The sequence below is a fragment of the Sinocyclocheilus grahami genome, unplaced genomic scaffold (genome assembly GCF_001515645.1).
Source record: "Sinocyclocheilus grahami isolate Dianchi unplaced genomic scaffold, SAMN03320097.WGS_v1.1 scaffold755.1, whole genome shotgun sequence".
NCBI lineage: Eukaryota > Metazoa > Chordata > Actinopteri > Cypriniformes > Cyprinidae > Sinocyclocheilus > Sinocyclocheilus grahami.
In genome coordinates this window covers 369,390-395,961 of record NW_015505934.1, presented here as the reverse complement: position 1 = coordinate 395,961, position 26,572 = coordinate 369,390, and the positions used below count along the sequence as shown (strand labels likewise).

At 37.9% G+C, this 26,572-nt stretch overlaps 1 protein-coding gene across 1 annotated transcript in view; it reads left to right on the top strand.

The window, feature by feature from the left end:
• The window catches only part of LOC107561051 (rho GTPase-activating protein 32-like), a 108,286-nt gene that overhangs the window by 52,270 nt on the left and 29,444 nt on the right, over positions 1 to 26,572 (top strand). The window contains exons 3-5 of the mRNA XM_016245390.1: positions 1,878 to 1,986; positions 7,633 to 7,724; positions 7,864 to 7,948. Of these exons, the coding sequence (XP_016100876.1) occupies positions 1,878 to 1,986; positions 7,633 to 7,724; positions 7,864 to 7,948 (286 nt within the window). The remainder of the gene's footprint in view (positions 1 to 1,877; positions 1,987 to 7,632; positions 7,725 to 7,863; positions 7,949 to 26,572) is intronic.

The window sequence follows — 26,572 nt, the reverse complement described above, 5'->3', positions numbered from 1 at the left end:
TCGGTTCCCGCCTCCTTCTTCCTGAACTACAAACGTTGTTACATTGATTAATCGTGTTATTGATTAAGCACTGCAGTTGGTTGCACCTGGATCAACGAAGAGTCTTGGCACAGTGTCAAAATGCAGCACGCTGTTGCTTTCTGAACATCCTCCATCCTGGTAATTATGGATGCAAACTCTGCTGTGTCAGAACTGCATGGAGGAGATGACATTTTGGTGTCAGCAACATATGGATAACCCAGCCTCTTCTATTCTGCTTTGAAATGTTGGTTCAGTGTTCATGTGAGCCTGAAACTGACAGCACGAGGGGGGAGGAGATGTAGGTGTACCTCAGAGACCTGGATGAATCCTGTTTTGTAGCATACACTGCACAAAATCACTTACTCTTTATTTTCAGTAACAATACTGTAGTGAAATTATGTATAGTATTAAGACTTTTTTTCAGATATGTCTTGAATTAAGTTTATTTTTCTCACCCCATTGGCAATTATTTTTCTTCTTTTAAACAGGAATCTGCCAGAATTTAGTGTTTATGCTTAAGAAAAAACTGTTAGCCAATGGCGTAAGAAAAGTAAACTTAATTTAATATATATTCTGTGTGTAGAATTATAAGTCTTGTAGTTTTGCTTCTCAAGTGAATTGATCTTGTCTTAAGGATGTTTAGATATTGTTCAATTTGAAAACAAGACAAAAACTGTTTTTTGCATTGTAGTCCAATATCCTTGTGCTAGGACTGTTCTTTGTTGTTCATTTCTGGCCATCTTCAAGATCATTTTGTCAGATTTTGAATCAATATCAGATTAACAAGAATAATTTTAAATAACATTCATGTCTATATATTGCTGTTGCTCATCAAATCATTTTAAGAGCGCCTTCCCTGGCACGTCCCTTAGGGCGAGAACCATTTTTACTGTGCTCCATAAATCATCAGCATAATTAAAGGTCTTACAAGGACCCAAACCGTGTCATTAATTTAGCACATATTTGCGTGGTGGTGTCAAGTTCTTGTTTATTGCAGAATGGCAACATATAAAGTAAAATACAAACACGCTCTCAAAGTTAGTGACATTTGCTGGATGTACTGTTGTGTTGTAAGCTGCCGGGTCACACATTATGCTCCAACGTGAGAGTCTCTGCTCAAAGCAGATAAATAAACATTCAAAGCCATTTTCCAGGTCATCCAGATTGGTTTAATCCATATCATGTAACTTTTATGTAATTCGTTCCATTCTTTTTTATGGAAACAATTATCTGTTCTGTCAGAACATCCCCCACTTTGGAAAGTGTAACAGTATCACTGACTGCACTGCACTTTTCATCTCTGATCAGTGGTGGTTTGTCATTTTGCCCATGTGAGACGAGCCAGACTGCCACTTTGTCTCTCCCATCCTCTCATTCAGCAGGGTTGGAAGGAAATAATATCTAAGCTTTCTTTCATATCACCCATTAAAGACCATATTATTATGATCAACTTTTCTAGACTGCAGGCTTTTCCAAAGAAAACTGCAGATTCCCCCCTTAAATTGGCAGATATCCCTACATGCTGTTGTAGGGATCTTGCTTTTATTCCCTGCTGTGCATGCTGGATAATAATTTTTCCCTTTCATGTCACTGTGATTAGTTTCAACATCTTGCCTAATTGAAATGATGCTGCCATTAACACCTCTGTGAAGGATGGGATGTTCTAATTCACCGCCTTACATTGAGGACGTGTCATTTTTGCTGTCACACTGCCTATTCCACTCAGCTCCTCTGTCATAATTCTCAAAGGCAGCCGCAAAGCAGGCTATATCCATATATTTCACAGGCTATCACACTGACCCTGCCTCCCTTCTCTCTCTCTCTCTATATATATATATCCCATCCCCTCCCCTCAGGGGCCTGAGGCCTGGACGGCACCCGGAAGAAGACGATATCGTTCCCGAGCTTGCCAGGAGCATCCACCCCCGAGAGCGACCTGACTGGGAGGAAACCATCAGCGCAATGGTGAGGAGCCAAGTTCTCGCAGTCTCGCACAAATTCAGCGACTCCCTCCCACACCCTACATTTACAAAGCCAGTCGTGAAGACAGCAGATATCACACCCTCAAGCTGTGAAAATGAAAGATCGACTGCTTGCTGTTCGATAAAGACAATATCACAACTGTCGTTTCTGAAGGATAATTCTGTACTTTTTTTTGTGGGTCCCTGATTCTTTTACATAAGACCCATATTGCTGCTGTAGACTGTTGGCCATTATAACCTGTCTGTGGGAACATGCTCTTGTCAGATGCCTGCAGAAGGATAATGCAGATCTGGTCATTATCCTACGAAAAGCAGATTCATTTACTGACTAGCAAAAATGACCTTGAGGGACTTCAGATTTATATTTATGGTATATATACAGAAAACATATAATGGAGCACTGGAAGCTTGGGCGACTCCAGTTAAAGCAATAAATCAAAAATATTTGCAGAAAAAGAAGAATCAAATATACACTACCATTCAAAAGCTTTTTTTTATGCTTTTTGAAGTCTCTTATGCTCACCAAGCTTTTGTTTGATCTAAAATTCAGTAATATTGTGAAATATTACTACAATTGAAATCATTTTCTATATGAATTTCTTTTGAAATGTAATTTATTACTGTGATGGCAAAGCTGAATTTGTCAGTAGCCATTACTCCATTCTTCAGAGTCACATGATCCTTCAGAAATCATTCCAATATGCTGGTTTGATGCTCAAGAAGCATTTCACATTATTAGTGTTGCAAACAGTTGTTGGTTCATATTTTTGTGGAAACTGTGATACTTTTCACTTTGATAATTGGAAAGTTCAAAAGAACAATATTCACTTTACGGAAGAGGTCTGACACAACAGGTTAGTTTTATACAAAACAGTTTATTTGGTCACAGTGAGTACTGGTGTTGAGTCTGGAGGAAGTGAGGGTGAGGGAAAGGTCCGTGAGAGAGTGCAGAGGATATGGAGAGTGGAGTAATCTGAGTCTTTTGCTTGATTGAGCCTGGAAGGTATCCGGGGGAAGCACACACCTCAGCGATCTGGGAACTAGGAGACACTAGGAGGAACACAGGAGGTAGGTAATGCAAGACGTATTCAAAGGTAATCAGTAGCAAAGCCATTGCGTCCTCTACGTGTATACGAGACCGGACAGTGAGGATGTCTGAGGTGTGTGCTTTTATGCAGGCTGGTAATGAGGTACTTGATTGGTGACAGGTGCGGGTGCTCAGAACTCAGGTGAGAGGGATTGTTGTGATTGGGTGGTGGCGGAGCCTGGCCGATCTGTTACAGATATATTAATAAAATGAAATGCTAAATAAAATTGTTTTTTTTAAGAAAAAATATTTGCTGACCCCCAAACTTTTGAACAATAGTATACCAATAAGATTATAGCATAGAGTCAGAATTTCATACTTATTTGCTAGGTAGTTATATTTTTATACCACATAATGGTTCTTGATTTAGTGTTCAGCCATAGCTTTTTGCTATCAAATAGGTAAGATGTAATGTAGTCAGTTATTCATTACTGCAAAATACACCCCGACATGAAGCAGCTAACTACAATATGACTTTGCATTGTTTTGCAATAATGAGCAGAGAGACATTTGATTTGATTGCAGAAGTCCCCTGATTGACCTATCAAAATGGAGTGTTCCAGAGAGCCGTGTAGTAATAGATGATCGTATTAAGATGCTCTGAAGATCTACATCATTTATAACATGCTTTCCCCAGCCATTGTTCAATACTGAATTCGTTTCAATTCATGATTATTTCACCAGCACTGACATACTTGCATTCAATGGTGCTGATAAAAAAAAAGAACCTTTCTCCATGGCAACTTGACTGTTGGCTGATGTTGTTTTGAGCACAAACAGATTAGCGAGGATATATCAAGGGAATTACAATGTATCAGCTCACTCATATGACAAATTAATTTAATGCTCTTTGGCTCGATTTTATACTATTGTGTACCAGGGTATTAATTGAACTCGTTAATTGTACAGTCAAGGTCATCAAGCTCCAGTGTCTGTCGTCTTGTCACTGTAGTGACCTAGTTTCACTGTCTCTTATAGTGAAGTGAGACTGTGATGATCAACAGTCTGGCTGTTACGAATAACGAAATAAACCAGATTTGGATCGGACCCAGTTGAGTTTTCACACCATGTTTTATACCAGCAGAAGCTGGTCTGTTCAGCCACATGCTACAGGCTACATGGTCAAGAGCCTTTTAATAAGCCCATGTCTGGCAGCTAAGAGCCGCACTTTCAAAGCATTATTCATATTTCATAGACCTTTCGAATCACTAGCATGTTTTGTTTTGCCTTGCCAGATGACTGCGTGTCTCTCGTTTGGCTAGGCATTGAAGAGACTGGCAACAGAGTTTTATAAAGCATACCAGCTGTCAAATGTTTTAGAGGCAGGGCACAAGCTTAGCCTTTCTAAAACCAGAGTTCAGGGGCTCTCAGCTTTTTGGCATATTCGTTTAACCTGTCTTTGACCCTGTTGTAGCTTTCTCTCTCCTTCCATTACTCAGCAGACTTGTTTTATGTTGCCTACAATATTCTCATTATACTGTGCTGTTAACTTTAAAAATGGATTTGTGTATGAGAGAGATTTGTCTCTTTAGCTCTTATTTGCACAGAAAGATTTGTGTAGAGATGGGAGGAGACTGTCCTGTTAAATGTCCTGTTAAAAACTATATTCAAGTGCTTTATCACTTTAATGTAATGCATAAGTATAATTGATGGTATTGTAAAAGGCTATTCACATAAAGTCTTTAAAAAAAATTAGTGGTCGAACACTATTTGTTTCAGTGGCGATACTGATATCTAACGAGCACAGTAGTTGATGGACAGTTTAGTTGTAGCAAATGAGATGCGCACAAAATTACAATTAAACTTTTGTTTTACACAAAATTAATTCACTAAATATTTAAAACAGAACATTATGTATAATCTATGATTACATTTTTTTTTTATTGTGATTTGGTTTCACAATTGGGGTTGTATAATATTATTGACAAAAATGATATGCCAGTATTTTATCAATAATGATAATTGGAAACAATTTTGCTGCATGAGCTTTCAAGGCATTTTGAAACAACAATTACGATATTATTGTATACTATATATATATGCTCATATATATCACACACCCTGCTCACAATGATATTGTACCTCACAATTGCAAATTTATTTCTCATAATTGCAACTTTATCTTACAGTTGTGACTAAACTTGATTTCTAAACTTATTCTCATAGTAGTTTTTTTTCTCAGAGTTTGAAACTATGATCTGTCTTGTTTTTATCTGAGTATTTTTTTTATTGAATGACGAAAACTCTTTATCAAACTGGTAATAGTTGTGGAGTAGGCTTGCCACGATAGACGGTGCTGACGGTGATATCGGTGTTAAGCCGCAACACCGGTTACGTTACTTGCCCACTGCGTCACTGACCCCCACCGTCGCTTTGATTTTTATAGTAATAAAAATAATTTAGTTTAGTAAAAGAACAGACACTACAATTAAAAACTGAATGCGGCTGCTCAATGCAGTTGAATGACAGTTGCATCACAGATCAGATTTCATTTCTCCAGTGAGGAGAGTGAGTCGAGCTGACTGACAAGAAGAGTGAGGTGAGGTGAGATAGACAAGACGATTGCGGATGATTTAGTTTAGAAACGAAATGCAAAAGCGCCCGTTTGGCAATATTTTGGATTTTGAAAAGCCTGTTGACTTTTGCCATTTATCTAAGGTGATTTTGGAAGTTTTTTTAAACATTTGTTTCTTATTTAATTGGTTCCACATTGTTTGCTGATTTTTACTTTATTTAAACTTTGTGTCATTTAGTTATTTGACATCAAGGTGTATGCCGTGAATCCGTGTATCATTCGGTCATTCGTTTTTTGATTTAATATTGAAAGTAGAAAAATGAGAAAACGGCTCCTTTTTCGTTTTTTCGTTTTTTTCCAAAAAACGAGAATTGAGAATTCAGCTTAAATTTTCGTTTTTCGTTCATGGGTAGAAAAATAAATAAACAGCTTGAATATTTGATTGGTCAGCCGAAGATCAAACCGTGCCATCATCAGTTCTTCTGCAGCAGCATAATAGTCCTCTACTGCTGCAGTTGTATGGATTCTTAACGCATTTATTGCAACTACATTTAATCTTTTTTTCATCAAACAAACAGTCAAATTAATAGCTTGACACAACTCGTACCGGGGTATTGTCTAGACAGGGTTTTCTTCTGTGTAGATATAAATTCTATTCTTTGCATCAGCTGAGCATCTTTCTGGCGCATGCCACAAACATGAACCACAGGGAATACTCGTCTTTTAAAAGGCTTCATTTAGATTATTTTACATTAAATGCATCATATAAGTCACTTTGGAATAAATCACAGTAGGCCTATGTATCATGATAAAAAAAGTGACTTTACAGTCTGGAAATACTTTAGGCTATAGCAATATTAAGGCTATACTATTTCTTGGATCACTTTAAGAACTGCTGGTCTACACAGAAGAAAGCCCTGTCTAGACTCTGCCCCTGTACGAGTTGTGTCGAGCTATTCATTAGTCTGTTTGATGAGAAAAATATGATATTGATAAAATGGGTTATTAATCCGTATGACTGCAGCAGCGGAGGACTATTATTCTGCTGCGTGATACTGCAGAACAACTGATGATGGCACGGTTTGATCTTCGGCTGACCAATCAGCAGAAAGGGGCGTTTAATTCCCGCCGACATGTAGAAATCAAATATTCAAGCTGTTTATTCATTTTTCCACCCATGAACGAAAAACTAAAATTTAAGCTGAATTCTCGTTTTTCATTTATGGAAAACCATTTTCTCAATTTTCTACTTTCAATATTAAATCAAAAAACGAATGATCGAATGATACACGGATTGCCGTGCCTCCAAGCTTTCTTACTCGTTTTGCTAAAAAGCGTTCTACGTTTCTTATTTATTTGGTTATATATTATACATGTTTACTTGTTTCCAGTTTTGTACATTTAAACTTTATGTAAGTTATTTATTATTTTATATTAGGCATAGCCTGCCCTTTAGCATGGTGTATTTTTATTTGTTTTGTTAATAAAAGTTCTATGTTATATATATACGCTAATGTGAGTTTGACGTTGTATTTTGTTGTTGCATTTAAGCAATTGATGCCTAACTGCCGCTAATTCTAAAGTTAAAGTAAAATGCGCACAGCGCTTTTAAGCTATTTAAAAGTGAAGGAAAGCGAAGAAAAGAGGGGAAATTCAAACGAACAATTGCTTTACTCTGAATTGTCACTATTTGAAAGTGAAAGTAAAATGTGCACGCCATTTTTACAAGCTATTTAAAAGCGAGGAAAAGAGAGAACGCCCCTGCGGTGATACCAGTATTACCGGTGTTGTCACACGTCGATTAACCGGTGGGAAAATTTCTTCACCGTCACAACCCTATTGTGGAGCAAAAATACCTTGTACATCTTTAATGCAGTACTTTTGTGTTGTTTTGTCACATTGGCCCTGGTGTGAACAGGCCATAACTGTGCCATTTGGTGAGGATGAGCTATTGGAATGTGACCAGGGACATAGACTGTCATGTCCCAATCATGCATTGAAAAGGAGCATGTGTATTTTTCTTTCAGGCACGGAGTGCTGAAATTCCAGAGCTGAGCTCTGAGCCTCTCATGCGCTCTTGCAGCAGTACTGCCAGCATGAAGGTGAAGAACGTCAAAAAGTAAGTGTCAAAAATTCACACAGCCAAAGTCACAAAGGCTTCTTTTCTCCATATTTTCAAGCAGTCAATCACTGACTAGCCTTCATGTTTATAATAGCTGAATTTTGAACTGAATATTGAATATTTGTGATCTTTTCAGGCTCTCATTCACCAAGGGCCATTTTCCAAAGTTAGCCGAATGTGCCCATTTCCACTATGAAAACGTTGACTTTGGGACGATACAGGTAAGATCTTAAGCCCTTAATAACAGTGGACTTCAATGCTTCAATTACAGAGTGGACCTCAGTGACCGGACTTGAAAAGGACAGCATTGAAAATGAGGCACAAGAGAGATTAAATTCTGATGTGCATGTGTGTTTGTGCAATGAAATGTCAGGGGTGTGCAGATAACGCCAAAGTGCCACAGTTGGGAAAGGGACAGTAGCAAGGCTCAGAGGGATTGAAGCAAGTAGCAAGGCTCTAATGCAAGGCTCAGAGGGATTGAAAAATGAGGATCAACATGATTTAATATCACTATAGCAGCAGTAGCTCTCTTGCAGATGACTATTTCCTCTGCTGGAGCTGGGTATCACCAACTACTTCACAATACAGTACACATCTCAATACATATGTCATGATTCAATCGTGATGCATCATTATATGTGACCCTGGACCACAAAACCAGTCATAAGGGTCAATTTTTCGAAATTGAGATTTATACATCATCTGAAAGCTGAATAAATAAGCTTTCCCTTGATGTATGGTGTGTAAGGATAGTACAATATTTGACTGAGATACAACTATTTGAAAATCTGGAATCTGAGGATACAAAAAAATCTAAATATTGAGAAAATCGCCTTTAAAGTTGTCCAAATGAAGTTCTTAGCAATGCATATTACCAATCAAAAGTTTTTATATATTTACAGTAGGAAATTTACAAAACGTCTTCATGGAACATGATCTTTACTTAATATCCTAATGATTTTTGGCATAAAAGAAAAATCTATAATTTTGACCCATACAATATATTTTTGACTATTGCTACAAATATAATACCCCAGCGACTTAAGACTGGTTTTGTGGTCCAGGGTCACATATCATAATTGGATCTTAATTGAAACTGCGCCAGAAGCGTAAGAAAAAAACTCAGCATGAAGGCGAGAGAGTGTGAATCTGCAGTATCAGTATCTCTTCACTTTTGTATGCTGAGAAAGACCAGTTTTAGAGTTTGCACTTTTGGCAACATGCTGCTTCTCTAAATGTAGAAAATTATATTAATAAATACATGTATATAAATAAATATATATATATAGCAAAAACTTTCTGCAAATACATCTGTAAATCTGTTTTTGAAAGCCGATTTACATTAGTTTGCTTTAAAGTGGGGGTGGTGTTGTGAAGCATATGACTTGTTGTGAAACACATGACTCATGAAGCATATGGTAGGTTAGAGGAGTGTGACAGCTTAGGTCAGCGCTGTACATGGTGACTTTGGTTCTGAGGCAGTAACAGAGCTCAACACTCTGGAAAGGATTAGAGGGCATTTGTAGGACAATGTTATCCCTTTCAAAAACAGGTAGACGGTGCAGACAGAACCAGAATAACTATTTTTAACTAAAACATGACAATGCTAGACCTGATGCAATGACGCATTTGTACATAATGCCCAGTGTACCCGATCCTACTTTCGACATTCATCTTTTCAAGTGGGAAAAAAAACTTTATTTATCTGTATTTCAGACTAGGTGACTAGGTTCGGCTTCTTCAGTGTCTTTTCAGAATTGCTCTTCCCTTTTACATATTTAAAATTTCTCATTATAAACTGTATCAAGGCTCAGTGAAAGCCTAAGAGGATTGGTGGGAATGCTGAATAGCGCCTTGTTGTGTAGGGACAGGAGGTGGGGTGCTGTGACAGTGTCGGGAGATCTCTGTGCCTCTGTGTTTGGGATTAAGGGTATAATGGAGCGCTCACAGAATGAAAAAATAGATTGGCATGGTGTCGAGGGCCAGACAATTGGGAGTGAAGCAGTGGTTTCTTCAGGGGGCCTTTACACTGAATATTAATCCTGCTTTTGGAGGAATTGCCCTGGGAAAGCCAAAATATGAGACTGCATTTCTGTATTACTGTTTATGGATTATTGTTGTTACAACATGCGTCATATAGATACAGCAGGTAGTAGCCTGCGCTGGTGTCCAGTAGAGGGCGGCAGCTTACTTCTTTTACCAGTTTGCAGCCCATGCAGCAGGATACCATGGCGACAATGAAGAACATCAATAATTCTCTTTACTCTGCTACATAATCATGGTTTAAGCACAAAACAACTAAATCCGGAGAAGACTTGCAGCTCTGAAAGATTGAGCCTGTGGTTGTACAACAACAGCTGGCACGGATACATCAGCCATGTTTGCTGTGTTCCTACCAGAACCCTGCATGTCATCCAGATCACTTGACTGTCCCAAAAGAGCAGCGGAATGACTGAGTTTCTCTGCATTCAGAAACGGCTCCAGAGAAACGCTGTTGTCCATCGGTACCATATCGGTTATCAGTGATTTTATATGTATATTAGGGATGTGCATCTCCATAATGAGGCTGATGCAATGCGCATCTCAATGCATAGCCAACAATACGATACATTAAAGATATATATGAAGCAGCTACCGATGCAATGCGATACGATTCACCCCTATTACGATGCAGTGCAATTCGATTCGATTAAACACAATGCGATTCCTTGCAGTACGATGCAGTGGAAAAAATATGATCACTTCTGATGCCTCAAGGCCTGTTTCATAAAACAAGTTTACCAAATAAGTCAGGCTTATTTCAGTTAGTCTGACTCATTGTCGAATGATTTGGTTCCATAAAGCAAATTTATCATAGGCCTAGATCAAGCTCTGACTCTTACATACTATTATTTGACTTTTTTTACCATTTCTAGCCATACAGCCTTTCTCTCTGGTTTTATTACAGCTGTAGCTTTTATAGTTAGCAGAACATTACATTCTAAAATTGCTCTTTAAAGCATTAAAATAACTAAATTAAAAGTTAAAATCACTGAATTACAAATGAAAATAAATAATAAAGAAAATGACTATTTTAACTGGTATAAGAAACACACATTAACTCATTTGAGCTTAGTAATTACTACTACTAGCTTATGTTTGATTTACCTATTACAATAGTCCCTTTACAGTTACTGCTATCATAAAAATACATTTATATGTAGGTTTAAAATTCTACAAAAGACACATTTAATGTCCAAGAACAAATATTTTAGCAAAATGTATATTTTACTCAGAATTATTGCGCTACTATTCGATTGCGCTCCGTCGGTTTAGCGCTCATGTGCACAGCAGCACTTGTTCACTCGCATAATCCTCGCCCACTCCTAACATGACTTTCTAACATTTGCAGATGAAAAATATGCATGACATGTCAGTTATGCACTGAGGAAAACACAACGTCTCTAATGCATTAAACAGCACAAATTTATTCGCTGTTTGCCATGGTGCATCGATTTGTTCCATGATCGACATTAAGGGCTGCTTAAGAATAAGCGTGCACAAATTAGTGAGATTGCGTGAACTTAAATTGTCGTTTATGGAACCGCTTTAGCCCCGATAGATTTGTTAGGTTATTTCAAGTAATGTTTTGGATTTTAGTCCCCGCTTTTCTTAGTGTCTTTTATGAAACAGGCCTCGGGTCTCCGTAGTGTTGTGATTGGTCAGATTCATGCAGCAGCAGCGGTGATGAGAGCTAGAACGTGCTTGAGAAACAGTTTAGACAGGAAAATCAATCTACATATAAAATATTGGACACAGATTTTTGGTCACTTTCTAAATAATAAAAGTATAGCGCATCCAATAGTAATTCTACATAAATAAATTGTTTTTTACCAATGCAAACATGTTAGAAATGATGCATCGCGATACAAATGCCAACTTGTAGCCAATGCACACTTTTCAAATCGATGCATCGCATCATTAACTTCTATGCTGATGCACCGGTGCGAATCTGTGAATCTTCCCATCCCTAATGTGTGTGTATGTGTATATATATATATATATAAAATGTATTGGTTGATATCAGATAATTGTCCATATTTTTACATTTTGACAAATTCACTTAATAAATAGGTATGCACAAAATGCTCTACCGTTCAAAAGTTTGGGGATTGTAATTTTTGTTTTTTTTGTTTGAATGTTTTCAAAATAACTCTCTAATGCTCACCAAGGCTGCATTTATTTGATCGTAAGTACAAGAAACAAATGTAATTTATTCCTGTAATGGCAGATCTTTTTAATCAGCCATTACTTCAGTCTTTAGTGTTACTTGATCCCTCAGAAATCATTCTAACAGGCTTATTTGCTGCTCAAGAAATCTTTCTTCTTATTTTTTATTAATGTTGAGAACGGTTCTGCTGCTTAATATTTGTGTAATTAAAAAAACATTTATTTGAAATTGATATCTTTTGTAAAATTGTAAATGTCTTTACTGTCACTTTTTATCAATTTAATTCATCCTTGTTAAATAAAGGTATTAAAAAAAATCTTGCATTTCCCAAACTTGCAAACAGTAGTGTGTCTGTACCGTGTCACTTATTTATTTATTTATTGATTGATTGAAAGCAGTTCATATCCAATATTTAATTGTACATGCTCATTTCCCCAATTTGTGCATTTACCGTTGCCCTCATCTAACCGATCACTTTAAGTTGATCTTTAAATGTAATCTTTAGCAAATCTCAAAATGAATATCCATTTTTCATATTATAATGTTGTGATGCCTAAATTGACTTGCATTTATATAGCAATAGTATATTAATTTTAATATCTGCAATTCATCAGCTTATCAGCATTGCACAGAATTGTAATCTCAGTGCAGTTTCTTAATAAATTTGTATCCTTGTTTACGCTGTTGCCTATATTAGTGTGTGCCACTACGGGAGCGCTTTATGTCCCCCACTGCTAAAGGTTTAGCAATAATTGCTACATTGCTCACGTGGCATTGACCCCTTTTGTCTGTAGCATCACTCATTGATTTTATTATTGTTGCGTTGCTCTACATGGTCATACGACATTGCTTTTAGCAAAACATGGTTTAGATTTTCCTAAATGCTTTATTTTTGTGCCTTGCACTGCTTATGTTGCTTGACATTAAACAGTTGTGGTTTAATGCTCCGGAGGTGACTTTGCATTTGACATCTTAATTGTGTTGTTGGATACGGTGGCCAATTGTCTGTTGGTTTATACTCGCACACAATGGAAGGCTTGTCTTCTGGTTCCTTTCATTGCCGTTGCTCAGCGCTGTACCCACAGCGTGTGGTAACTGGCACCGTCCTCTCACCACAGCCAGTTGAAGACAAAAGCACTACTTAGATTAAATTACAGATATGTCTTAAGTTCACCAGTTGCTGAAAATGCATAAGGATACCGCTCGGGAATGTGTGTTGATGAACCATTTATATTATACTAGTGTTCTGAGACTGGTACCAGAGGAAATAGTTTCCATAGGCACCCCTCCCTGCTGGTGAATGAGTAAGGGCAGTGGCCATGTTTTTAGTGTGCCACTGTCCCTTCCCCCATTTTCTGCTCCAGGCTCATATAGCTACTCGGTATACTCTCTGGATACATGACCCCTCAACCCAGAGCTTTCATTGGGTCGGTCCTGTGCCAGAGAATGTGCTCAATGCCCAGCATTCACCGTGGTCCATCGTGCCTCTCTTTATAATGTACGCTTGGTTGTCTCAGATCAGTTAAACCTGCTGCATTTTTAGGTGCAGCAGGTGAATATTAAACAGTCTTGGTTAGACTCTAACCAAAAAGTCTTTCATATGCTGCATGGATGTGGAAAGCCTTTTACTTGCTTAGTCACTTAATGTTGTTCTTTAAAATAAATAAATAAAAATTAATAAGTGTTAAATTACCAAATTTCCAAATTAATACTAGTTTTTCATACTGTACTGCCTTAATTCTTTTGTAGCATTTAAAATGATTGATTTAAAGTTTTTAATATTTATTTGTTTGTTTTAATTTTATTTATTCATTCATTCATTCTAAATAGTAATATTGGCTAATACCAATTATCAGCCATACCATGCAAATTTTTATTCAGTAAAATACATTATCAGCCCAGATCTTAATATTGTGCATCCCTACTTAGGGCTAAAATGATCTCCTGCTGAAGGAAACCTGGTCATACTACCTATTCAAGAAATCCAACTAACTAGTTAACTAGCTCAGTCAAGTACCGGTCTTCCAGCTTTTAAGCAAGTTGACCAAGATGGTCTAAGAAATCCACCTTGGCTGGTACTGCCAAAAGCTGCTAGGACCTGGTAAAGACCAGTTTTGACTAGCTAGACCGCATGTCAAACCAGCTACCATCAGAAGCTGGATTTTTCAGCAGACACAAACACTTTTTTCACTCTCATCCTCTTAAATTTTTTTCACAGAGATCTGATAAATCAGTCTTGTATGCTTCTCAGTCCTATACTATTCGCAGCTCTGTCTCAGGCTGTCTGAATTACCTTCCGCAGCCTGACTATTATTATTTACCCACTGTTTCTTTCTAGCAATCTATCTTCACATCTCTTGATTTATTTGTATATATCATTTATATTGCCTGTGGAGAAAGTCAAATGATCTTATCCCTCAGCTGGTGCGCATGACACATTTATTACTGAGCTATTAGGCAGCCTGGAGCAGAGATGCAGCATCTGACCCACAGGTCAGACAGGCCAGTATGGCTGCTGTCACTGTTCAGCTTGCTCGTGCCCTTGATGTAAATCTGAAGTGGAGTCACGTAGCATAACAACAAGTCCAGAGCATGACACTCTTTATCAAATCAGCTAGTTTAATAAAGAGTGGGTGGTAGTTGTGTTTGCAACTAAGAGCTGTTGAATGAACAGAATACTAAAATAAAGCCACTTTCTCCTTCCCTTCCTTGCCCCTTTATTCATTTCTCTTTCTCACACTCTCTCTGTTTGATTCCTTTTCCCACCACAGATCATGAAAGCTTGGAATTCTCTTCCTGCTTTGGACCGGTCAGTTGTTTATTTTTAGGGCAATATTGATGTGTTGATCAGCACCATCTGGTGCTAATGGACAAGTTATAGGAAATAGCGTCTGCTTTGTAACATTGCTATTCAGATTAATGAGGCAGGGGAAATATTTTGTTTAATTCGGCCTCCTAGATGATTGAGTATCTAAATTTTGTATTCCAGCATAAAACTAATCTGTTCCAGGAGTTCATTTCCACACATGAACACTCCATCAGTTCAGTTCTTCGTTGTTTAATGCATGGCTGTCTTTCCAATTCCTTAGGTGTCTGATATTTGCAGGCGCTTTCTCACAAAATACTCTCTTGTGTTTTACTTCTTTCAACAGGCATTTATGCATGTTGGCACATCTTAGCTTATCCTATTTAATGGTAAATTGATCAGTTGCAACATTGTGAGTGCATACACATCTTTCATTAGTGCCCTGTGAAATTAAATTCACAGGTTATTCAGCCATTTTAAGTGAGAAACCAAATCTCTAGGAGTATATATGTTGAAAACACAGGGAACATCTGTACATCAATATATCGCTACACATGAGATGCAAATGGAAATTTACCAACTAGTCATTCATTGCACACCATCTCTGTACTATAAGTTACCCAAATAAGTTATTTTCAAAGTTTTAAGTGTATCAAATTAAAGACTACAATACATACACTACTGTGTTTTTGAAGTCCCTTATATTTCAAATATAATGTCTGTCCCCCTCTCCATCAGAACATCTAAGACCACAGTGTTCATATACAGTATATCTATCGGTGTGTGCATGCGTGGCCACATAAATCATGTCCGTCAGTTGACCCAAGTATGCCATGTCCCATGCCCTCTACGAATACACAATGGTGATTCAGGAATCAAACCACAAATGACCGCAATCTCAGAAGAGGGCCATTTACTGAAGAACTTCTCTGTAGAGCATTAGACTACCCTATTCACTCCCTGCAGTCTCTTTACTTGCATTTCAGCATTGCTTAAGCAGCTTGTAAATAGCTTCATGCAATCTCTTCCTCTCTGTGGTAACGCTGGCCATGCAGTACAATGCATATTCGGTGTGCAAGCACCTTTTTATGTCTAAGGGCTGAGCTGACAAACTAGCCTAAATCATTAATGGTGCAGGACTGTTCCAGAAAGATTTTGAGGCTTTTTAGTAGACATTAAGTTTTTTCATTCCAGGTGTTCTTTTGAAAAATTGCTTTTATTTGATGCTTCCCTTGTATGTTTTAAAAGTTAGCTATGTTGTTAATTCAGGGATGTGCGAAACACAAATAAGGGTACACTGAACCCCATCTAATACCTTAAATGGGATGAATTTAAAGACACTGAAGGTTTTATTGTTGAAAATGCTTAACAGCAAAAACAACAGCACATTAATTAAAGCTCCAATGCTCAAACTATCAAAACCTAAATACTAATTCAAAGGTTTGCTGTCAGAAAGATTTTTTTTTAATCACCGTCTCCACTGAAAATATTAAGCAGCTAAAAAAATTATAAGATATGATTCTTAAAGACAAATCGGCATATTAGAATTATTTCTGAAGAGTCATGTGACACTGAAGACTGGAGTAATGACAGCTGAAAATTCAGCTTTACCATGACAGGTCATCCACCATCTGACTAGGGTACTTCTCGCCTACTGTTTTTCGAATACTATGAATTCGGACATACTACTCGCCTCGCATACTGTTTTTCGCCTGCTATATAGTATGGAAGTATGCGATTTCGGACGCAGCGTATGCCTAATAAGAGCTTGATTAGCTGGTTCAGGTGTGTTTAATTAGGGTTGGAGCTAAACTCTGCAGGACACCGGCCCTCCAGGACCGAATTTGGACAGCCCTGAACTAGATCCTTTAGATTAGTGTGCAGCATGCACATGAATGAGATTTGACTGGATTTTCTATGAGAATTCATGTTTGTTGTAATTTTATAAGGAGATTTATAGTACTAGTTTGTTACCCTCTTCCATGTGCTTGAATGTTATCCACTTCAATTTCCTGTCCACTTTAAATCCTTTCAAAGCTACCTTACTCAGTTATGTCATCCTCTGAGGCACTGCTGTATCTGGGTCCCTCCTCTGCAATGAAACAATGGCGCACTCCACATTTGCCCTGTGGGCACATGCATTTAGAAACACAAACACTCTGTAGCCCGTTAAAAATACCACTCATCCCACCCCCCCTGGATTGGAGAGCGTGTGGGAAGACCACTTTATACGCACAGACCAGCTCTTACCTCCACAGTCCCGCCCTATCCGCAGCAAAGAGATTTTTCCAAAACTGTAATGTTTTGTTTGTGTCATTACTCTGTAATGTGAAGTGTTCTCATCTGGCTACAGAATATAGTTTCCTGACCAGTCTCAAAGACACGTTCACCTCAGTCACCTGACTCACCTCCCTTTTCCTTGAGTGTCCTCTCAAAGCGTGATTTGTGGAATCATGTAAAGTATTTGCCCTGGCAAAGCTGGCATGAAGCCCAGCCATTGTTAAGGCGAGTCTGAATGAACTAGGTCACTATTGGATTATAATTGTATATGTGCATAGCTGTTCAGAGAGAGAGTCTTATTTTAATGTATCCAGTTAATGATGCGGTGTCCTGCTCCATAGTTCATGTTGCCCCTTTGGCCTCAGAATCTGTTTTTTTTTTTTTTAATCCTGAATCTATATGAATCTATTAATCAGATGTGTTTCTTAGCATCAAGTGAATGCCTAACACAAGCCCTTCAGTAGAATAACTGATATGTTCAGATTCAGCAAATACATTGGCAAAATTACTAAAAGCTTTTATTGCACAAAACTAACAATTATGAATAACAACAGAAGGCAATTGTGAGGTCTAATACGAATTCTCTTGAAATGTATTGAGGGTGGCAAAATTGTTATACAAATGGTGCTTTGATGTTGGCTGATGACACTTTAAAGGGGATGAATTGAAAGATGTTATCTTTGTAATCCTGAAAATGTTGTATTGTACAAGGTTCTTTTGAGCTTTGCTGAAATTCGAAGATGTAGAACCTGTTTTTGTGGCCCTTTCAGAGAGGCTTTTACCAGAAGTCTGGATATAATATTAGATTAATAATAATTGTGATATTGATTATAAAAACAATTCTTAACTATCCAAATTTCAACAATTATATGCTGTTGTAGATGTTAATTTTAAAAATAAATACTATAGAATACATCAAACCGATGCCTCCTTAATTGACTAATCCTGTCCTATCCATAGTAATGTAGAAACAACTAAATATTGTAGAAACTTAATTTGCTGTAAAGTTGCTTTGCAACAATTTGTATCGTGAAAAGCACTATACAAATAAACTTGAATTGAATAGTGCATTCCTCTCGGTTTTAGGAATGTGTATTTTCCATACTCACTCTGGATTTGTTATGGGACTGGATGCTTGAGGGTGTTAAATCTTCTGCTGGAATGTGTCCACCCTTAAGAATGCTCTATTGCAGCTAATCCAGACACATTAGTGAGTAACTGAATAATCATATGACTTGGCGTTTCTTTATTCAGTGAGATCACAATTCTGTTCCTTTTAAAGGTCATTGTTGTGTAACTTTGCCGATTTTTCTCAGGAGAATGTTTCGTTTGTTGACTTACATCATATGTGTTTCTAATCTTGCTGGAACACACTTTGTTATCCTAGCAAATGGCACGACATGTGTCATAGATTTAAGCCAAGGCATTTTACACTCTTCCTCACATTTCAGCTGAAAATTTCAGGTCTCGTATTTGTTTTGGTCTGTTTGACCTCTTCCACCTCCATGAAATCATCCAAACACAACTGATACCAACCAGCCTCCCTCCCCAAACTCACCAAACAAACTGAGGCAGCCATGTGTTTCTGAGTGAGTAGGACTCCAGGGAAGGATTTCTCATTTCTGCAGGAATAGCAGGACGAATAGTAGGACTTTTGGATTCCTCTTATGTTCTTTGTGGTTGGCTGCCGCATTTCACAAAACTTCTCCAGGAAAATCTTTTCAATCGCCCTCAGATGTGCTGTGATGGCACAAGTGATGTTATTTGGAGTGACCCATTGCTTTTCTCTGTCCCCTGCACTGATTTACAGCTAAACATGTTGTATCTATGTATTTGTGTGTGTTTTTTGTACTTCTGTCACAGTCACTGCCTTAGGCCATGTCTTATCTTCAGTACCCATGAGATCCCATGGGGCAGAGAGATGGGCGAGCAGCAATGCCCTGTCTGTCACTTTTAGACCTTGAACTAGAAGTCAGTTTAAACCTTAAAATCGACTAATCAGTCAATACTTTGCATAAACTATTCGATTTCAGTTAGACTAAAGCTCTTTTTTTAAATGTTGTGTTTAGTTCAATGTAGGTTGGCTTCGTCCAGCATGTATACATTGTAATCATAAAACATTTGGCCTCACTCTAGCTTGATTATAAATGAACATTTAGACACATTTAATCGTTTGTCTGAAGTACTAGTTGAGTAGTTGGTGGTAAGTAAATGCCGTATAATAAGTCTGGTTTAGGAACATGTCCAACAGAAACAGAGCAGACACATTTGTTAGGGATATGGACGTGAAGTGCAGCCTTACGATCAGTCAGCTGACAGATATTCAGCATATAGGCTAAATTGCTAACTTTTCATTTCTCAAAATTACCATCATTCTCACAAACAAGCATTTAAATTATGCATAATAACATGAAATACTGCAGACTGACAGTAATTGTTTAATGTATTGTGGTCAATTTTGGCAAATTGCGTCAAAAGCTATGGAATTAAAATGGAACGTATTTAGAAATACAAATTCTAAAATACTGAAATCTCCAAGAAGTTGCATCTTTAAATTCATTCCCTTTAACCACCATTAAAATATTAAAGGGATAATTCACCTGATAATGAAAGTTATTAACTCCCACTCATGTCTAAACCTGCCGTCATTTCTTTTTCTTTTCTTTTTTTCTCCATGCAATGAAAGTCAGTTGGTTCCAATGTTTTGGAGTCGGACCTCATCTGCTTTCATTTTATGTACAAAAGCACTTGAAATATTAAATATTATAATTTTTGTGTTGCACAGAAGAACGTCCTACAGGTTTAGAATGATATGACTGTGAATAAATTTAATTTTTTTGGATGAACTATCCCTTTAAAAAAGCTGCATTCAACTGATCAGCCTCACTAACTGAATAGTCAGTTGTTGAACTAGTTGACCATCCTGACCTGTCCTTATTGTCTTCATCAATGAACATGATAATTAGGTCATTATAAATGGCTCTGAACAGATAACACACCCCCTGCCAAAGTACGAGACATATGGAGGCTCTTTGTTTTCGCTCTTTGTCTTTTGTGCTACTACAATGGTGTGATTATTAGACAATGCAGCCCTGCTACCTTGAGCACTCTTTATCATTCATGAAGAATTCTCCAGACCTTCTCACTGCCGCACTAACATTTTTTTCTGCCACTTCTGTTCCTGTCGCTCTGGACTGCGCTGGTCCCAGAGGATCAGGATGGAGAGTGAAGGGCACACGCTGGAGAACCGCTCTGTGTTCCTACAAGGGCAACCCCCTCTTCACAGCTCTCTCCACTGTTTCTTTTGGCTCACCGGCCATGCGCTTTGTCCCAGGGACTGTACCATTGAAGGCTAGTGAAGGGGGGAGGCGCTGGGAGTTGGGAACGGGTGGAGACCGATAGAGTCTGGAGAAAACGAGAGACTGTAGTGAAGGCACACCACAACAGATGCAAAGGGAGAACTGCTTTTTTCATCATCCTTTTTTTCTTCTCTGTGTTTTCCAAACCACTCTTGGCCAGCAAACTAAGCATGCAATGAGTGTGCACGAATGTTGAGGAATTGTAATTAACATGGAGTGAGAAGGACCGAAACATCTCATCAAAAATTTGGAAAACCAAACTACAATGAACTCCCGGAAAAATGCAATTTTGCAAAAAGCCGTCCAGCCAGTGCTCCACTCTGTGTAAGAGTTTGCAGGAGTGGACCAAAAGAGGAACCTCAGTCCTCGTGCTTCACAACAACTCAGACGGGACGGCGCACTGGAGGGGGTGGGAAACTCAACTGACATCTGGATTTGTGGATTTGTGCCGGACAAAACAACGGGTGTTTCTCTCACACATGCTTGACTGATGGACATCGAAGGCGGGAATCCTTGAATGTTTAGGAGTGCGGCTTCTGAATTGAGCTTCCAGTGTGCAGCCGGAATCTCAGGGTGAACAAAAGATGCTTCGTTAATCAGACGGGATGTTGTACCTCTGTAAGTCGTCTTTGCCCCTCTTGCTGACTGCTTGTTTTATTTTCCTACCCTTTTCTTTTGCTCTTGATTATACCTTCACTTTAATCTCTTTGTTTACACTTAAAGGCTGCAGACATGCTGTAAGGAGACACCTAATGTCTTCAAGTCTCAATAGGGCCGTTGACTTCATGCTTTGTACTTCAGATCAGTGCTGCGTAACCATGCACAATGGAGATTTTCACCGCTAAATGGATTTCTGTAACAGCTCTTGCGAGGAGCTCTGTGCCCCCTGAGCACCCAGAGTGCTTTAATATCTTTCATGCCTGTCAGTGCTTGAAAATGATTAGCTGAAGAATCCCCATAAAGCCTAGATGCTTTCCATAAGGGCTCCACCAAACAATGGAGTTGAACGCTCTGTCCCGCCAAGGATCGCAGACCACTTCTGCAAATGTTTGTGTATGCGTCCCATGGGACTTCCTATTTAAAACCCTTTGTGGTCACTGCTAAAGTATGTTCTAAAGTATGTTTCCCTAACTATTTAGGTCTGGAAGCCCATCTGAGTTGATTTTCCTGGCACTGCTGGCGGGGATACCTCTCTTTCTCTCAGCACTGGGCAAGCTGTTGGAGTTGCTTTTAACTGGGTCATTACTTCTCATGTTACCCAGGGTTTTCCAACGAGCTGCACTGGCTCACCGGACCTTACTGAAGCCCACCGCTTCCAAACTTCACGTACACCTGGTTGTGCTTCTCTCTAACCTCTTCCCACTCTTCTCAAATAGACCTCGCTGGTGAGAGTTCTGTTTCTTTGCTCGCGTCAGAGCGGCAGTGTTAGATTTCACTTTTCACTTGTAAGGATGTGGAATGAACAGAAGTCTTAGACCGTGGCTCAGTCGGGCCTTCATGTGGTATTGTTAAGATGTCTAAAGTTTCACTCGCACACTCACTGAGACGGATATTTAATACTTCACAGCTCTCTGTAACCCTGCCTTATTTAATGGCATAATCCTCTCGCTCTAAAGAGAGGAATCGTAAAAGGAATACAACCTAACGGCTGCTTTCTGAACTCAAGTGTAATTAACACTGCCACACAGTCGTATTAGTGAGATTTGACTGCAGATTTCAGGGTTCACATAATCTTTTTTCTTATTTAAAGGAACATTTAGTACTATTTACATGGATTGGCTCATTCAGGTACAAAATGGGGACTGTCTGTTCATAGTCAAACTCTTCTGGTACAAATGACTGTATAGTGTTGCATTTAACCAGTAAAAACTATGGCGCTAACATACTGAAAGTATACAGGTGTAAGATGAGTGCAAAACATTTTGTAATTTAATCAGAAACGCATGTGACCTCATTTGTAGTGTAAATACTAATGCATCCTGAACAACAGCATAGAACCTAACATGCAATCATTCCACCAAACCAAGGGTTTAATATCTCAAGCACAAACAGTCAACCTTTTCACTGATGCTGCCTTGCCTGACAACTTGTGATTAGATCACCTGAAATGGATGTTAATATCAGTTGTAAACGAGTACAAAGTGGTTAGAGAGTTGTGATTTTATTTTTGTTCTTTCACTCATATTTATTGCTGCCTGTGTAAACCTCATTCTCTCAAGCTATTTAACTGGATGGATGGAGATGGAGAAACACTCTATTGATCTTGAGGGAAATTTTGTGTAAATGATTAAATTATTTATCAGTGGATCCACCTGGATGCAACCATTTATACGCTCTATCAAGATTTACAGCTCAGTGCTTTTCCTACCAACTCAAGTCCAAGTAGCTGCTGTCAAAGCTCTTATTGGAGAAAAAAAAAGCAGAAATATAATGTTTGTGTGTCTCTCGCTGAGGTCATCACCCATCTCACAGTATGAACAAACTCAAATGAGTCACAACAGAAATTTGTCACTCACACAACACACTGAGTCATTGTGTGAACACTGAGATGATGTAATGGGTAATATCTGACTTCATATATGCGGAGCATGGTAAGAGGATGTTTTATATGAATGATATAAGTTAGTCATAATCAGAGGCGGACAAAGTACACAACTCCATTACTTGAGTGAAAGTACAGATACTGCTGGTCAAATATTACTCCATTACAAGTAAAAGTTGTAAAAACAGATTTTTACTTAAGTAAAAGTACAGAAGTACTTGCTTTTAAAAGTACTTAAGTACCAAAAGTAAATTTCCTTTTTTATGTCAATGCACTGTTTTATTGTTGTACGTAGTACTTGCAATACCTCTGAAGTAACTTACAATACATTACACCTACTGAATACACTGACTAGCTTGTAGTATCTTAATAAAGATATCTTAATATCTGTAATAAAGAGCTTTTAGAATGTTAAAAACCCTAGTGGGAAAAACTAAACAAAACAAAACAAAAAAATTATTATTGAACACCCCTACCCACCCCCACAAAAGCAGGATGGTAGTGATCTCACACAGCTCTGACAGTGTGTGCACACATCTATGTGTAGCCATTCATCCACATTTGAACAGAGTGGACAGTGAAATCCTGTAAATACAGAGTGATAAGGAAGAAAATAATCAAACCTGCTTTAAAACCCAGCAACACAACTGTAGCTGTATAACTTTACAACAGCAACACTGCTTTAACAAAAAAGCAAAACAGCAACATACTTATTTGACATCAAAACCATTTTAAAATGCTGTCTAATCGCTCTCGCTGTACTTCGATGTCATACACAAAATTGTCTGTGCAATGCGAGGGTTCAGATTTGGCCAGGAGTCATCTGAATGGACAGGGATCAGACGCACAGGAAAAGCACTTTAGTTCCACTCATTGCAGTTTTTCCTAACAAATGCACTATTCAGTTCCCTATGAAATGCATTGGAAGCAGGAAGGCTGAACAACAGTGTTTGTTTTCCCTATGTGTGCGCTAGTACAGTGTTCACGTGAGCATAACGGTTAGCAGATCAATGAATGAGAGGGCAGTGTTACCAGAGTTGCCCATATACCACACCATGTTACAGCACAGTAGGGCTATTGCAGACAGAAACAATACTGTACTACATCCATGTTTCCTGTCGGCTTGATTTTGAGTGGACTCTGCTGTTCCGATGAGCATGAATGCAATATGAGTGGAGCGACTGAGCGGAGCGCACACGCATAGAGCGGGATAATACGCAGAGCGTCACACCACGTGAAAGTGAAACCTGTGCGGTGAACTAATTTTCGGCAGTCAAAATTTCGGTGCATCTCTAATTACATCAGAAATTGATATTATATAATAGATGCTTTTCTGAACATTTGAGCAATTTAAAAATATAAAAAAAATTATATTTTTTTTTACACAGCACCCCTGCTCTCGACAGACGGCACCCCCTTTGGGAAACACTGCGCTAGTACACCAGCATTTTTTTAAATAATTTTTTCCCTGGCTCTGATTCAAAGAGATGTGTTTAGGTCAAATCAAAGAGATTGAGGTTTTCCGTTTACTGTGAATTTGGGCTCTGTGACTTGGAGACTCAAGAAATGAAGGTTCAAATTTAAATTTAAAAAACGCCTTATTTTGTCAAATATTTTACCTTTATTGTTAACCGCTGTCTCCATTGTCATTTGAACGGCCGGTTGACTTCCTGTTTCTATGTTTCTATGACTCAGATTGGTTAGCTGGCCCAGTGTGTTGTGATTTGTTAACCGCGTACTGCACATTGTCCGGAAACTTCACGCCCATTACTGTTACGGGCAATAGTTGCATGTGCTCCGGTGGAATGTAAATAATTGTCAATTAGGGCTGTGCAATATATCGAAATATCGCAAATGTACATACCGCAATATGCATATCGCTATGGCTTGCAATATTTGGGGCCATGAACAAAAGACAAAGAGAAAATCACTCACTGCTCTTACCTAAATAACTTTTATAGCTTAAATAAGAATTGGTGCATATTGAATTAATAGAGTAAATACTAAGCAGTGTATTATATATGTAGCAGCTTGTATTTATATTATTCAGTTCCTAAACCATGTTAAAATGATTACACTAATGTTAAAATTACATTTTTATGTAATGCTAGAGTAAAACACTACCGTTCACTTTCAGAAGTTGTTGAAGGGGTGCTTTCTTCTCACAAAAAGTGAAACATGCATGCTAGTTATATTAGAATCAGAATGAGCTTTATTCACCACTTAAGTGTACGCAAACACAATGAATTTGTTGTGGTTTTACAGGCACTCTTGATACATACATACATACATACATACAAATAACCATATATATATGACACAAGATAGTTATAGAAGTTCACAGAACTGACTCAGCAACAGCTGAGTAAAACTGTTTCATCTGAGCATGTGGCACTTTAAGCATTATCGTATCGCATATTGATTATCGCATTATTTAATGAGTTATCGCATATCGCATTTTTCTTCAATAACGCACAGCCCTAGTGTCAATATTGCTGTATCAATTTGAGCCTGAACTAGTCAAATTATGTAGATTTAGCCCTTTTCAGAGACATTCTTGCACAGATTGAGTTATAGTGTATAATGGTATAGTGTATATCATATAAAGTTTGAGGGTGGTATAATTTTTAAATGTTTTTGAAAGAAGTCTCTTATGCTCAACAAGGCTGCATTTATTTGATCGAAAATACAGTAAAAACAGTACTTTTGTGAAATATTACAATTTAAAATGTTTTTATTGTAATTTATTTTAAAATGTAATTTATTCCTGTGATGGCAAATCTGAGTTTTCAGCAGCCATTACTCCAGTCTTCAGTGTCACATGATCCTTCAGAAATCATTCTAATATGCTCATTTGGTGCTCAAGAAACATTTCTGATTATTATCAATATTTGGAAATGGTTTGTTTCCAGATGCTGAATATTTTTGTGGAAACTGTGATGCATTTTTTTTAAGGATTCTTTGATGAATAAAAAGTATAAAAGAACAGCATTTATTTGTAATGGAAAGTTTTTAACATTATAAATTACTTTAATGTCACCTTTTATCAGTTTAAGTCATCCTTGCTAAATAAAAGTATTACTTTCTTTCAAAAAACAAACAAAAAACAATCTTACTGACCTCAAAGTGTTATGATGTACCCGCTTCCTTTTAATGTAACTAGGGATGCATGATATTGGATTTTTGCCGATATGCCGATATTTTTCAACTCTTTTGGCCGATACCGATATATTTCCTTTTGTTTGGAAACAACACCAAGTCTCTCCTGTGTAATTTTGGTTTGCTTTTAACAAGAACTTATTTGTTAGAATTAAATAATAATGAAGTTCTTTTATAATGACATTATAAGTACATTGAAGCTTTGAAAATAACTATAAATAAACTATATATCAATCGCTGCATTTTTTTTCTCAGAAAGATGCAGTAGTAACCTCAACATTTTATTTTAAGTTTTAACATTTTTAGATGGTCTAAAGCAGGGGTGGGCAAACTTGGCCCTTCCAGACCACTTTCCTTCAGAGGTTAGCTCCAACCCTAATCAAACACACCTGAACCAGCTAATCATTGTCTTCAAGACTACTAGAAGGCTACAGGCAGGTGAGTCATATCAGGGTTGGATCAAATCTCTGCAGGAAAGTGGCCTGGAAG